The 13348-nt window shown below is 47.6% G+C and overlaps 6 protein-coding genes across 6 annotated transcripts; 4 read left to right on the top strand and 2 right to left on the bottom strand.

Moving 5' to 3' along the window:
• Positions 1 to 175: 175 nt before the first annotated feature.
• Positions 176 to 1629, top strand: FPOAC1_012197 (uncharacterized protein; the record flags this gene model as incomplete). The annotated part of the gene is made up of 4 exons (XM_044856558.1): positions 176 to 568; positions 618 to 867; positions 922 to 1182; positions 1229 to 1629. The coding sequence occupies 4 exons, from the start codon at positions 176 to 178 to the stop codon at positions 1627 to 1629; spliced, it is 1305 nt and encodes a 434-aa protein (XP_044703871.1).
• A 1657-nt stretch (positions 1630 to 3286) lies between these two features.
• On the top strand, positions 3287 to 3595 carry FPOAC1_012196 (uncharacterized protein; the record flags this gene model as incomplete). Its single annotated transcript, XM_044856557.1, has 3 exons — positions 3287 to 3335; positions 3379 to 3539; positions 3590 to 3595. 3 exons carry the CDS (start codon positions 3287 to 3289, stop codon positions 3593 to 3595), a joined length of 216 nt encoding a protein of 71 aa, XP_044703870.1.
• A 1384-nt stretch (positions 3596 to 4979) lies between these two features.
• FPOAC1_012195 (uncharacterized protein) lies at positions 4980 to 6467 on the bottom strand (the record flags this gene model as incomplete). The annotated part of the gene is made up of 4 exons (XM_044856556.1): positions 4980 to 5090; positions 5139 to 5962; positions 6036 to 6211; positions 6262 to 6467. The coding sequence occupies 4 exons, from the start codon at positions 6465 to 6467 to the stop codon at positions 4980 to 4982; spliced, it is 1317 nt and encodes a 438-aa protein (XP_044703869.1).
• Positions 6468 to 7841: 1374 nt separating this feature from the next.
• FPOAC1_012194 (uncharacterized protein) lies at positions 7842 to 8930 on the top strand (the record flags this gene model as incomplete). The annotated part of the gene is made up of 1 exon (XM_044856555.1): positions 7842 to 8930. One exon carries the CDS (start codon positions 7842 to 7844, stop codon positions 8928 to 8930), a length of 1089 nt encoding a protein of 362 aa, XP_044703868.1.
• Positions 8931 to 10184: 1254 nt separating this feature from the next.
• Positions 10185 to 12401, top strand: GRP78 (78 kDa glucose-regulated protein; the record flags this gene model as incomplete). Its single annotated transcript, XM_044856554.1, has 5 exons — positions 10185 to 10319; positions 10379 to 10563; positions 10620 to 10860; positions 10914 to 12158; positions 12216 to 12401. 5 exons carry the CDS (start codon positions 10185 to 10187, stop codon positions 12399 to 12401), a joined length of 1992 nt encoding a protein of 663 aa, XP_044703867.1.
• Positions 12402 to 12701: 300 nt separating this feature from the next.
• On the bottom strand, positions 12702 to 13310 carry FPOAC1_012192 (uncharacterized protein; the record flags this gene model as incomplete). The annotated part of the gene is made up of 1 exon (XM_044856553.1): positions 12702 to 13310. The coding sequence occupies one exon, from the start codon at positions 13308 to 13310 to the stop codon at positions 12702 to 12704; it is 609 nt and encodes a 202-aa protein (XP_044703866.1).
• Between the last annotated feature and the right edge of the window lie 38 nt (positions 13311 to 13348).

Raw genomic sequence — 13348 nt, 5'->3', positions numbered from 1 at the left:
TTTGATGTGATATGAATGATATGATTGGATGATGTTTGGAGAATATCTGACAGGGTTCGGAGGAATTTCGATGGCTTACGCGCCTTGACCCATTGATAGTCACCATCTTGAACTATAACTGAGTGTATCTCTCTACCTTGATTGCGAAGACAGCCTCCCATATTTGAAATCTGTAATGCAACCTACTGAAGCTACTACATCTACTTCTCCAGAGTTATCGGCCGATGCCGACAATTCAACAGCCGTAACAAAAAGACGGCCCATTCCTCGAAAAGGCCACACCAAATCTCGAGCAGGCTGCTCTAGTTGCAAAAGGAGAAGAGTTAAATGTGACCTGGCCGCCCCAGAGTGCGGTGCTTGTTATCGACTGGGCCTGGAGTGCCAGTACCCGAACAAGCCTGGACGTCAAATCTCGACGACTACCGTATCAAAGCCATTACGAACTGACCCAGTCATGTTCAATGCAAACGACCTCAACTTCTTTCGACATTTTCTTTTCGAAGCATATCCTTCTCTTCCTATAGATGGCTTCACTGTATGGCAGCAGGCCTCACAGCTTTCGCATCAGGTGAGTTCAATATTGAGATTGCATGCATAATCCGGCTAACAGAATCCAGTACGATTTCTTGTTGCACTCAATGATAGGGCTTGGTGCATCTCATCTAGGACTATTAACGCCTTCTGGATATGAGAAAGCCGCCTTGAAACATCGGGTCATTGCCATCAGCGCACTGAACAAGCACCTCGCAAAGACAAGTTTCAACCAACAAGATATTGAAGCAGCGTTTGGCGCAATGCTCAATTTGACATTTCAGTCCGCGTACATGGCCGATGGACTTGTTGACTTTCTTACAATGGTTCGGGGCTGTAAGTTTTTCTTTTTCCGGCTGTTTGTGCATAGACTAAGCTGCTGATACTCAGGTTGGCTTGTTGGCACGCAACCGTCTGTTAACTTGGATCACACCATATTCAAAACCTTTGGCAGAGTGAGTTATTTAGACAAGATAAAAGCTATTGTTCACGAATGCGACCAAACAAATCACTATCTAGACAAAGTCATCGCCGAAGGGTTCTGTCAAAGTGTTCAGAAACTGGGACCTCTATCAAGTAGCGTTGCCGAGTTACAATATCTGGCACACATGGAGAAGATCGCAACTCTTGCGTCTACAAATCCTGCTGAGAGTAAGACTGTCCGGTTATTCTTTATTCTACGTATTCTGACCATTAGGCTACCGTGAGCTTGCTTTTCTCTACGACGGGCTGGGTCATCTCAACAGCAACGATTTCGCTTCATTCATCGATACCGAAAACTATTCTTCCCAGCTTGTCATCATGCACATGCTTGTTCTGGAGTTTGTCATGAGTCGTAAAGCAGTTGAAGGCGACAAGCGGTCCTCAACAGGTCAGAAGGGCTGTTGCTGTAGAAAAGCCACGTCCAAACTTTGGGTGCTAAAAATTCTCAACAATCTCCCCTTGCAGTATTACAAGTACGGCGAGTGGCCTCTGAGATTCATCAACAGTTTGGACTACTCGTTTGATGACGAGGACCAGGTTTGGAAGCCATTCTTGCTAAGTAACGGTACAGCAATCATGCAAGAGGGAGATGCGTTGTCTTTGGTTATGCCGTAAATCTACTAACTTGGTGTTGTTACTGGGTTTAAAGTAGTCGTGAGCAACTAAAACGAAGATCATGGTGTCGAGCTTTAGACAATTGTCATTGTTAGAAAGCTCAACCCAAAAAGAACCATTATAGAGAACCATACCCAACAATTGCAGTGTTGCTCATATAACACTTCAAAACTTATCAACACACGTTTGACACCCACAAACACACATCATCATCCATCTCAGAACAAGCTCTTCTTGTGACCGTGAGTGCACTTTTCTGTCTGAGTTTTGCATCGCATTGATCACATATTCAGCCACATATCATGGTTCTCATTTCTCTACCTGATCCTTAGGGTATTAGAAAATTAACCGCTGGCAGCATAAGAGACGAAATTATTAGGTCGGTTTATGACATTTAGATCAGACCCCAGTTAATTTGGCTTGCTTATATCTACATGTTTGTAGTTATTTGCTGCTTGCCGTACTACCTAGCATGCACACAACCTATCTACCTAGACAACAAGTACAAACAGATAATGCCTAAAGACATTCACTTCAGAGGGCCATTATAAAGAGTCCTCTTTCTTCCAGGCCAGACTGAGTTATAGTAGGCCTTCTTTCTCTATTCAATTGGTTATGAGCTCGGGTCGACCAACTACTTCTTGGGCTGAATAAATATACTAAACGTCTCCTCATTGTCATCTATATCCAGCTGCCTTGCGATTCACAGCTAAGGATCTGGTTCCTATAGAACAGTTCCTTCCTTATATATCAATTGCCTTCGCCCGTTCAGTCTGTTCAATTGTACACGACGTCTCTGCAGCGCCATCTCCTTTTGCCCAGACTCTTTCGGCATTTCGTGATAGACTGTGTCTATCCTATTCTTTACCTGCAATCCTGGCGTCTCAGATATCGAGACAAACTTCACCATTTATCCAACTGCAACCCTAGCGCAGTACGACTTCCCTCTTACGACTTCGAACGAGGATGAAGGCTTTGGACAGTGTTATACCAGTAAGTTTCTTTCCTATCCTCGGGGCTTTGGCCGCTGGCGGAATAAGAGACGACACTAATCGGCCATTTAGACTGTTTGGACTGTTTAGCCTTATTTTTACATTATTGGTTCTTATATCTTAGATGTTAGGTCAACGTTTCCGTTACTCAGTAGGTTGCCTCATCTACCGTATTAAGTGCAACGCTAACATTGTTTTCAGTTGACTATCAAGTTCAGGCTCCAGTCACATGAGAGTTCCGGAGACTCGTAGTCAAGTTCTCTGGCGAGGTCGAGGTCACCTTCTGGGTCGCAGTTCAAAGCGTCGACAACATCGCTAGCAGCATCCACAGCCCATCAGCGAAACTCATAGATGAGTATCCGGTCGACTACCTCTTGCGGTCCTGAATCATTGCGGTGAAGCTTGGGCAGAGTAGTGGGGATATGATCAGGGCCAAGAGGCGGACATGGTCGTAATTGTTGCAACGACTGCCTACGGCGTTGGTGCTAGATTCACTTCAGACGAGCGTCGACTTGGAATTATGCTAAGCTGACACAAGTGTGCTCTCTTCATCTTTAGTGACATCGACACGGTGGACTGTAAAGACAAGGGCAAGGCAGAAAGGACGTTGATATCTCTGCAAGATTGTACACTCTCAGTTCCAAGGCGCCATATTTGGCAACGCAATGGGTCCTGACAAGTCATTGCCTGCGCTCCTAGCTGCGTTACTCCTGCGTGAGGAAGCTGGCAGCCGCGACTTCATTCTCATTATAACCAGGCCCGCTTTGGCTTCTCAATGATGTGTGCTTCCAAGAGACCCGGATGCAGAAGGATGTCCACAAGTCGCTGATTGACGCGAAGCGTGTGGCCGTGTTCGAGTGTAAGCCAAACAAGGACAAGGATGAGGAGGCCAGGGACAACAGCGAGGCCAAGGATACAGTTGCTAAATATGCGTCAGCTAGCGGACAACAGAGAAGTTGACCTCCTAGTATTAGGGTACAAGGATAAATAGCATAAGAAGTCTGGTCTAAATAGCATAAACTGACCTTCATTTCGTCCCTAATGCTTCCAGTGGCCAATTTTTCAGATACCCTGAGAAATGCACAATTTCAAATTTATACTGCATGGTTCATAGTGGTATGAATAGATTATTTGCTATAGATTCGAATAAGACGATATGTAGGAATAAGCTTCATAGATAATAATACGGACGCCAACTGAGGCAAGATATTCCGCACTTCCAATGTACTCAAGGATCATGAGTTGATTCATAACTTAGAGAAGCCTCGCAAGTGCGCATTTCATTCGCTTAGTCGTGTGTAAAGCACCTTGGATGGCATCGTAGTCGAGCTTTCAGTCCAGACTCTAAAGATCTCAGCTCACGGCCAGTCCTAAAGAACTTCTAGTGGGTAAACTACAGGCAATCATATTTGCGATGATGGGAATGATAAGAATCTCAAGTCTCCTATGTTATCCTGCGATCTTAGTTTAGCATGCATCTTAATCGTATTCCTCTTGAGGCCGATTGCACTGCCACGACTCCGGACCTCCCGCAGATCCCTTGTCTGCTTTTCATCATCAATCTTCTCAAATGTATCGACAAGAATACGCGGATACAACACCAAGGAGGCGCCTTGTTTGTCTGATCTTGGCTATGGACGTGCCATTAGCACTCTGCCTTCCTAGAGGGGGTGAATCTTGGATCGTTTTTATGGTTGTTTCCTGGTATCTGAGATCATAAACTTGGCAGGGGGGGCATGAAGTTGGCCAGGCTATATGTCATACTTGCGAACATGGTTCATCTTATATCATACCAACTTGACGAGCTTAAAGTATGAGAGGGTTGCATAACAAGATGTCAGTTGTAAAGTCGAAACTCAATTTAGCTCCCCTCCTGTCAAAATGACCGGATATGATTTCAGCCACAGCCGAGTTACCATTCTCACCAACTGTCTGGGCACATGTAATAGATTTATAAGATCTGACACTTTTGTAACGAATTGTGTAGGTTTCCTAATGGGTAGCAAAAAAAATGACCTCCTAAGTCTTAAGGTACAAAAATAAATAGTCTAAGACCTATAGTCTAAAGAGCATAAAGTGGCCTACTAATTTCGTCTCTTAGGCTTACAGCGACCAATTTTTCTGATACCCTGAGGGTTTCCTAGCGTTGAAGAAGATATACTCCACACGAAAGTTTTACTTCATGGGGGAGCACAATGATCACATTATGCAGTGTATGTAATCAATGTGTCATAATGCAAAGAGCAGTGTAGTTTTGGGGAAAATATTGAATGAAATACTAAGCTAAACTCGCGTCATGTATCACATGTTATATCACTAATCATACATTAAGTATTAATCAAGTTAAAGGTCAACGGCTTAGTCCAAAAGTCCCTTCTTGCCGTCACCATCAGCATCCTTCATCGGGTTGAGGCGGTCGAGGAGAGAAGGCTTCTTCTGCTCCATTCCAACACCAGAGTCGCCACGAGCCTGTTAATGGTTAGAATATGTCATATTGGATATCGAATGCTGACTTACGTGAGGTGAGTTACTCTTGAGAGGATCGTTGTGAAGACCTCCAGTCTTCATGGAGTCGTACTCGCCGGTGTGAGGCTTGTTGAGGCCGGCGGTGTTGGGGTTTCCAATGCTGCCACTGTTGGCACCCAAAGTACTAGTGTTACCCGTCATGCCAGTAGATCCCATGCCTGACCCAACTCCAGAGGTGCCGGGAATACCTCCCTCACGGCCCTGGTGCTGGTTGTGAGCGGCGCCTGCAGCGGCAGCAGCAGCACCAGCTCCAACTCCGGTGCCAGTAGAGCTACCAAGGCCTCGATTCTTGTGCTTGGAAGACTTGCCCAAGCCACGGGACTCTTCGTCGCTAGAGCTCATAGAGCTGCTGCTAGAGCCGGATCCACGGCGATCCTTGTGGCCGAGGCCATGACGGTGCTTGCGGGAAGCGGCAGTGGCGCCAGCTCCAGCCATACCGCCAGCAGCAAGGCCCTCGGCAGTGTGGCCAATACCGTGGCCCTCGCGACCAGAGTGGGCCTGGTTCTCACCATACTTGTCGCCATGGCCATGGAGGTGCATGCTCTTGTCGCCTTCAAGCTGCTCATTCTGGAGCTCTCGTCGGTAAGGCTTAGGGCACCCCTCGAACTCAGTAAGTTTCTGAGCAGCTCGCTCGGCAAGACCACCGCGCTCAGAGGTGAATTCCTCAAGAGTCTTGGTGGGGAGCGTGGAGGTTCCGTGGTGGACGTCGGCGGCGAAGTGAGTCTCATGGATGGGGATAGTTGTGTGGACAACATGAGGTTGCACAGTTTCTTTCTGAATTACAGGCTGCACGTGCTCGTGAACGTGATGGTGGACTGTGTGTCTTGTTAGTTATATTCTTGTTGTTGTGTTGTTGTTGTGTTGTTTGTGTTGAGGCTATTCACTTACTTCGCTCGCCAGTCATTGTTGGGGCAGTTTCAGTAGAGTGTGTGGTACTGTGTGTCTCGGTAGTATCCTGGAACTTAGCAGCTTCTCGGTCAAGAGTAGCTCGAGTTTCTTGCTCGTTTCCATGACGGAATTCCTTGTGTTGGACTGGAGCAAGATTATGGCTATGTTGTTCAGGCCTGAGCTGTGTTAGCAGTTGAGGAGTTATAGAGTTGGAATAATCACTTACAGAGTCTCCTTATGAGAGATAGGCTGAACCGTTGTGTGGTGGTGATGCTGATGGACCTCCTTATCGAGAGCAGTGGTGACCTGTTCGTGCTGGTGTGGGAGGACTCTTTCTTGCACGACATGTCCTCTGACGTCCTCATCAACACTAGTTTTGTGTTTTCCATCATTGGAAAGGAAGCTAGAAACGGCAGACTTTGCTTTCTCCATTGTGGTTGTTGTGGTGGTGTTGGTTGTAGAGCTGAAGAGTTTCTGTTGGTGTGGTTGAGATGTGATGATAATGAGAATGGAGTAAGAACAACTCGAGGTGCATTTAATCTTATATACTTGACAATAGCACACGACGTGCCATTTCCAAATGTATCTTTAGCCGCTTCATCATGATTGTGCAAAGCATCATGGACGTCATCAAGTCCGAAGGTCTCAGCCGAACGGTGAGTTCCAAAGGGAGGTCCGGCTTCAAACATTAGTGTGTGGACCACATGGTAATTGTGACTGCATTAATGATGATGATGGGCTTCCAAGCCTTCCATGTCATCCCGCAATCTTCATTCGACGCGCATCTTGATCTCTGTTCCCCTCTTATGACCGATCGCTGCACACGTCAACCTCCCTTAGCGTACTTGCAGCAAAGAAACAAATACAAGCAATCAGCTTTCGTCCTGTTCAGCTGAGTTCAGGGATTATCAACGTCACGATCGGTGATTGCTGGCGGAACGGCTGCTCCAGTGCGACAAAGCCCTGTCTCACCCACCCAAGTTGGCGGGTCAAGCATATGTACGGCTGCCCCATGGAGATGTTGATCCGCAAGCAGTATTCGTTTCTGGCGATGCCCTCGTCCCCAATGTCTCCGTTCGGATATAGCATAACATGGGGAAAAGGGAAGTGATGAGCGTGTTGTGGGCGAGTGGCTGAGACTAGCTCTCAGATTAGCATAGCTAAGCATCTACTAGTGCGATAGCTCCGACGGAGGGCGTCATAGAGCCTCAGACACGCAAACTTCCACAATGATCCTCGCCGTTGATCCCGGGAGCGTGATCTAGACCTGCTGTCGTCGCTATTGATTGCAGCAGAGGAGCTAAGGGCACCAGAAATGTTAACCTCCAAGCTTTAGGATGCAAAAATAAATGAGCCGAGCATATTGTCTAAGAAAGCATAAACTGACTTGCTAATTTCGTCTGCTGTGCATCTAGTGGCTTGCTTTTCTGATATCCCAGTGAGGTGATGTAAATATGCGTTATGCATCGGGGCCATTGATGACGACATGAGGTTCGTCTGAATCGAATAGAGTTGATTCAAGTTTGGCTGGAACGGGCTGGGCCTGATCTGGCCTGATCTGATGTGATGGATGGCCTCAGAATCTGAGACCTCAGCTCTTCTCCAACTCGGTAAGCAATCAACCAGCACAATTGGCTCTTTCGTGGCAAACTACCCTATCAATAGTTTGCACCATTTTGTAATATCACTAATACACAAACAAGTCTCCCTAACTTCAGTTGATCTCTTCCTTGTTTTGCATATCCCCTCTCCTTATCCTATTATCTTTGAGCACCTTCTTTCCACTTACACGTGTACCCGGCTCTAATGGCGGGCCGTCTCAAAGATGCCATCAAGAAGCGAGCTTCACGTCTGCTCTATCGAAACAAAGATGAAGAAAGAGGCACACCTGAGGGTGCAGACTCACAGCTCTCAAGCAACAGAAACAGTCTGAATTCTTCAAGTAGAAAATCACAGCCACGTCATCGGAAATCATTGAGTCTCTTGAGCCGAAGCTCAAAGACTGAACCAAAGACTGCTCATGATGCCCATCAAACACAAGCATCCGAAAGTTATGAAGTTCATCCAGCTGTTTTGCCTTTGGAAGCAGATCTAGAGCCCAAAACTCCCAGATTAGAACGTCAACGTCCCGGTATCAAATCTGAAGACACCGATGATCAAAACACTGATGGCAATGCCCAAGGCAAAGATTATTTCGATGGTACCTCAGACGAAGCTACTCGGCAAGGTCAACCTCAACAAGAGGATGCGAATCGTGTAACACATCAAAGCACAAGGCCAGCCAACTCGCCTGATGCGGCTGAACTCGAGAGAAGGCTTTCCCGTCTAGCTGTCTCGCAGCAAGAGTCGGAGCTTCCTGAGATAGATGTCACCCCTTTGACACCTTTCGAATATACCCAAGAGGTTGATGCTACACAGTCGAAGCTCTCACGGCTTGCAATCGGGCAAGAAGGTCCTCAGAAAGCATCAACGCACATCGAGCCCTTGTCACAAGAGTCCGATGTTAATCTCGAGGCCAATACTAGCCAAGAGGCCAATATTAAACACAATTTGGAAGCCATTCATCCTCGAGACGCCGAGTTCGATCGTATCAACAAGGAAGTCCAGGCCGGTACAGACGGTGAAGCCAACTTCCACCTACAAAATAGCTTGGACTTCGACCGGACAGTCCATGAAGACCGAGAGGCTGTCGTTCATGAAACTGTACGCCCTCATGTTCACACGATATACGAACCGAAGCGTACACTGTCAATCCATCATCATGAGCATCGAACTCTGATTCAACCGATCAAAGACCCCAATCCTACCATACTTCCAGAGCAACACTGGCTTCAGGATGACAAGACGGGAGAGATATATAGAATCCCTGATGAATTGGGAAAGCAGCTGATGTAGATTGTAATTGTTATAACTGTTGTTCGTTCATATTTGGATTCAGGGAGCGTAGGCGAAGAGTTTGCCGTGTTATGGTAATCTGTCGAGACATGTAACGGTCTATCTTTGTCCCTCACTCTGCAGCTGACAGTCATACAACAACCTTCAAAACCCTTAGCTATAGAGTGAATGACAAAGTAAGTTGGTACCATGTATAATCAATTCCAAATTATGGCTGCATCATGCTGTCTTAGTTTAAAGTTGTGTTTCTGTTCCGCTTGTCCCACGCTGATTGTTCTAGGGTAGCTGCAGTGGGTACTTTGACCCAGCTGACCAACCACAATTCAAGGAATCTTCAGTTCGGGATAAACTTCAACGTGGCCTATCATGAAACCCAACTTTAGTATCAATAATCGGCCATTCTAGTCATTTATAGGGAACTTGCGTCTGAGCTTGTATGTAATACACGATATTAAGGGATATGAGGATCCTCTATTGCAGTCACCAAAACAGGACACATTCGGTAGCTAGGCTCCGAAAGAGACCCACTGAGCGATGAACGGTGGGAATATTCTCGAATCTGGAGTTGAGAGGCCAAGTCTCCTCTATTCACAGAATATATTCCAATACAATAGTACACATTCCTTTTACAGTATCAATTGAAACCTGCCTCTCTCAATGTTGTAATTATCACAGGCAGAAGCTGATGTGAGTCACTGATTATAGAAAGTCATAGAAAGAAGCATCGCGATCTTCCGTATATTCCAACATGTTCTCTCATCACTTAATCAAGGTGGCGCTGTAAAGAACCCCTGTGATTGAGGCGCTCTTTAAGTGTGCCAGGGGTTCGACAGCCTTGTCCTACAAACACTGTACAAAAGTATCTCTCCCACTAAACTTACAGGGAGAGCAACCTCTAAAGGGCGGCAAGTACAGTGCAAAGGCCCCACAACCGACAGAGAGATCCCTGTCACGTGGGGCTGCGAATGATGTGGAAATCTGGCCTTTTGTGCCATTTGGACACCTCAACTTTTTTTTGGAGACACGACAGCCGGAGAGACCTTACTTAATAAGTTGTCGGCCTTTCCTCTTCTCAAATCCGCTTCTTCCAACATTCAAAGATACCCTTTTCTCTCAACAATTCATAAAATCTGTGCGCAAGGCAAGAGACAGCCTTTGCTTGATCATAGATTGATTTGTTTTTCTTTTCTTTTCCCATCATAAAGTCTTGTTGCACTTCCAATCAGTAAAGCAACTATATACACAGAGCTCATCATGGCTCGTTCAAGGAGCTCAATGGCCCTTGGCCTGGGACTCCTTTGTTGGATCGCCCTCCTCTTCTCTCCTCTCGCATTCGTTCAGACCGTTCAGGCTGACGATGTCGACAGCTACGGCACTGTCATTGGTATTGTACGTTTCTCCCCCAATTTCTCCCATCATGACTTGACCCCGCTAACCAACTCCCGCAGGATTTGGGAACTACTTACAGCTGTGTCGGTGTGATGCAGAAGGGCAAGGTTGAGATTCTCGTCAACGATCAGGGTAACCGAATTACTCCTTCCTACGTCGCCTTCACCGAGGATGAGCGTCTGGTTGGAGACGCCGCCAAGAACCAGGCCGCCGCTAACCCCACCAACACCATCTACGATATCAAGTATGCATTCCCCTGACTTCTCTGCACTCCAACAGTCGCTAACAGCTACTCTTTAGGCGTCTTATTGGCCGCAAGTACTCCGAGAAGACCCTCCAGGGTGATATCAAGCACTTCCCCTTCAAGGTTGTCAACCGTGACGACCGTCCCGTTGTCCAGGTTGAGGTCGATGGTGCCAAGAAGCAGTTCACTCCTGAGGAGATTTCTGCTATGGTCCTCGGAAAGATGAAGGAGGTCGCTGAGGGCTACCTCGGTAAGAAGGTTACCCACGCCGTCGTTACCGTCCCCGCCTACTTCAACGTAAGTTTTAACAGCTCAGCTTCTGCGCAACCAGCCAGCTAATCCCTCTGCAGGACAACCAGCGACAGGCCACCAAGGACGCCGGTATCATTGCCGGTCTCAACGTCCTCCGAATTGTCAACGAGCCCACCGCCGCCGCTATCGCCTACGGTCTTGACAAGAACGATGGTGAGCGCCAGATCATTGTCTACGATCTTGGTGGTGGTACCTTCGATGTCTCTCTCCTCTCCATTGACGACGGTATTTTCGAGGTTCTCGCTACCGCTGGTGACACCCACCTTGGTGGTGAGGATTTCGACCAGCGTGTCATCAACTACTTCGCCAAGCAGTACAACCAGAAGAACAACGTCGACATCACCAAGGACCTCAAGGCCATGGGTAAGCTCAAGCGTGAGGCCGAGAAGGCCAAGCGTACTCTGTCTTCTCAGAAGAGCACCCGTATCGAGATCGAGGCTTTCCACGCTGGCAAGGATTTCTCCGAGACCCTTACCCAGGCCAAGTTCGAGGAGCTCAACATCGACCTCTTCAAGAAGACCATGAAGCCTGTTGAGCAGGTTCTCAAGGACGCCAAGCTCAAGAAGTCCGACATTGACGACATCGTTCTTGTTGGTGGTTCTACCCGTATCCCCAAGGTTCAGCAGCTCATTGAGGACTTCTTCAACAAGAAGGCTTCCAAGGGTATCAACCCCGATGAGGCTGTCGCTTTCGGTGCCGCTGTTCAGGCCGGTGTTCTTTCCGGTGAGGAGGGTACTTCCGGTGTCGTCCTTATGGATGTTAACCCTCTTACCCTCGGTATTGAGACCACTGGTGGTGTCATGACCAAGCTGATTCCCCGCAACACCGCCATCCCTACCCGCAAGAGCCAGATCTTCTCCACCGCTGCCGACAACCAGCCCGTGGTTCTCATCCAGGTCTTCGAGGGTGAGCGATCTCTTACCAAGGATAACAACATCCTCGGAAAATTCGAGCTTACCGGTATCCCCCCTGCCCCCCGCGGTGTCCCTCAGATCGAGGTCTCTTTCGAGCTTGACGCCAACGGTATCCTCAAGGTCTCTGCCCACGACAAGGGCACTGGCAAGCAGGAGTCTATCACCATCACCAACGATAAGGGCCGTCTCACTCCTGAGGAGATTGAGCGTATGGTCGCCGAGGCTGAGAAGTACGCCGAGGAGGACAAGGCTACCCGTGAGCGCATTGAGGCCCGAAACGGCCTTGAGAACTACGCTTTCTCCCTCAAGAACCAGGTCAACGATGAGGAGGGTCTTGGTGGCAAGATCGACGAGGAGGACAAGGAGACTGTAAGTTCACACAATACTCGTAACAAAAAAGACAAAGCACATGCTAACAAATTCCAGATTCTCGATGCTGTCAAGGAGACCAACGAGTGGCTCGACGAGCACGGCGCTGACGCCACCGCCGAGGACTTCGAGGAGCAGAAGGAGAAGCTGTCCAACGTCGCTTACCCCATCACCTCCAAGATGTACCAGGGATCTGGTGACTCTGGTAGCGAGCAGGATGACAACATCCACGACGAGTTGTAAACGCATAGACTGATGTTTGGGAAAAGAATATAAATAAAACCATTCTGGTGTTTGGTTGGAGGCACTATGCGCAGTATGCAAAGTAGATAGCGCAATGTCATGACGATTTTCAGCCACTGATGTATCCAACTTGCTTGGCTTGTATGAGTGACACGAGTTGAACCTCCCCAGGGTAAGTATCTGAAAGATTGGCCGCTCAAAGCATAAGAGTTGAATTAAGTGAGACGCTCTATACTACTTAGACCTGATGAATATGCTTTTGTTACCCAATGCTATTCAACTTGACCTCAGGGTCTCCGACTAACGATTGTTGATGTCGTTCTGTACAAAGTCATACCACTTTCGAAATCCATCATTAGTCAGGTGGATTTGATCATTGCTCACGATCTCCTTCTGATCAGCTGTGAAGGCCAGGAACGAGACTGCGTCACCACTGCAGGAAGCAATGTGTCGTAGCATCTTATTTGCCTCCTCAATGACATGCTTGCTGAATCCATGCTGTTGAAAGAACGAAGTGATGACGATCTGCGCCTCTGGAAACAGATCTCGTAGGCTCGTGACTATTCTGCCATAGGTTTGGGCATCCGAGTTTGACAAGCCATTCTTGGTAATGTCGCCGTCTCCCATTTGAAGGTAGATGATCGTGAGGTTTGGTTGGTGTTGCTTTAGACAACGAAGAAAGCCCTCGTCGATGAGACGCTGGACATTTCGGACCCTGTCGGCGCCCAAACTACCACCCAGGTTCAAGAGGCACGGATTTTCCTTAAAGTAGTGGTCACGAGCTGTGTAGTATTTGAAGCGTCCGAAGAGGGTAGTTCCAAGAAGTGCGATATTGTACTTGCCCGGAGGGTTGGTCTTGAATTGCCGAATGAGGAAATCATCGGTGAAAGTGGGTAGCTTTTCTGACATGATTACAGAAGAATGATTTCTGATTGATAGTAGCGACT

Source organism: Fusarium poae, chromosome 4 (assembly GCF_019609905.1).
Source record: "Fusarium poae strain DAOMC 252244 chromosome 4, whole genome shotgun sequence".
Classification (NCBI taxonomy): Eukaryota; Fungi; Ascomycota; class Sordariomycetes; order Hypocreales; family Nectriaceae; genus Fusarium; species Fusarium poae.
The sequence above is the reverse complement of the archived record's forward strand: the minus strand, read 5'-3'. Positions and strand labels throughout refer to the sequence as shown.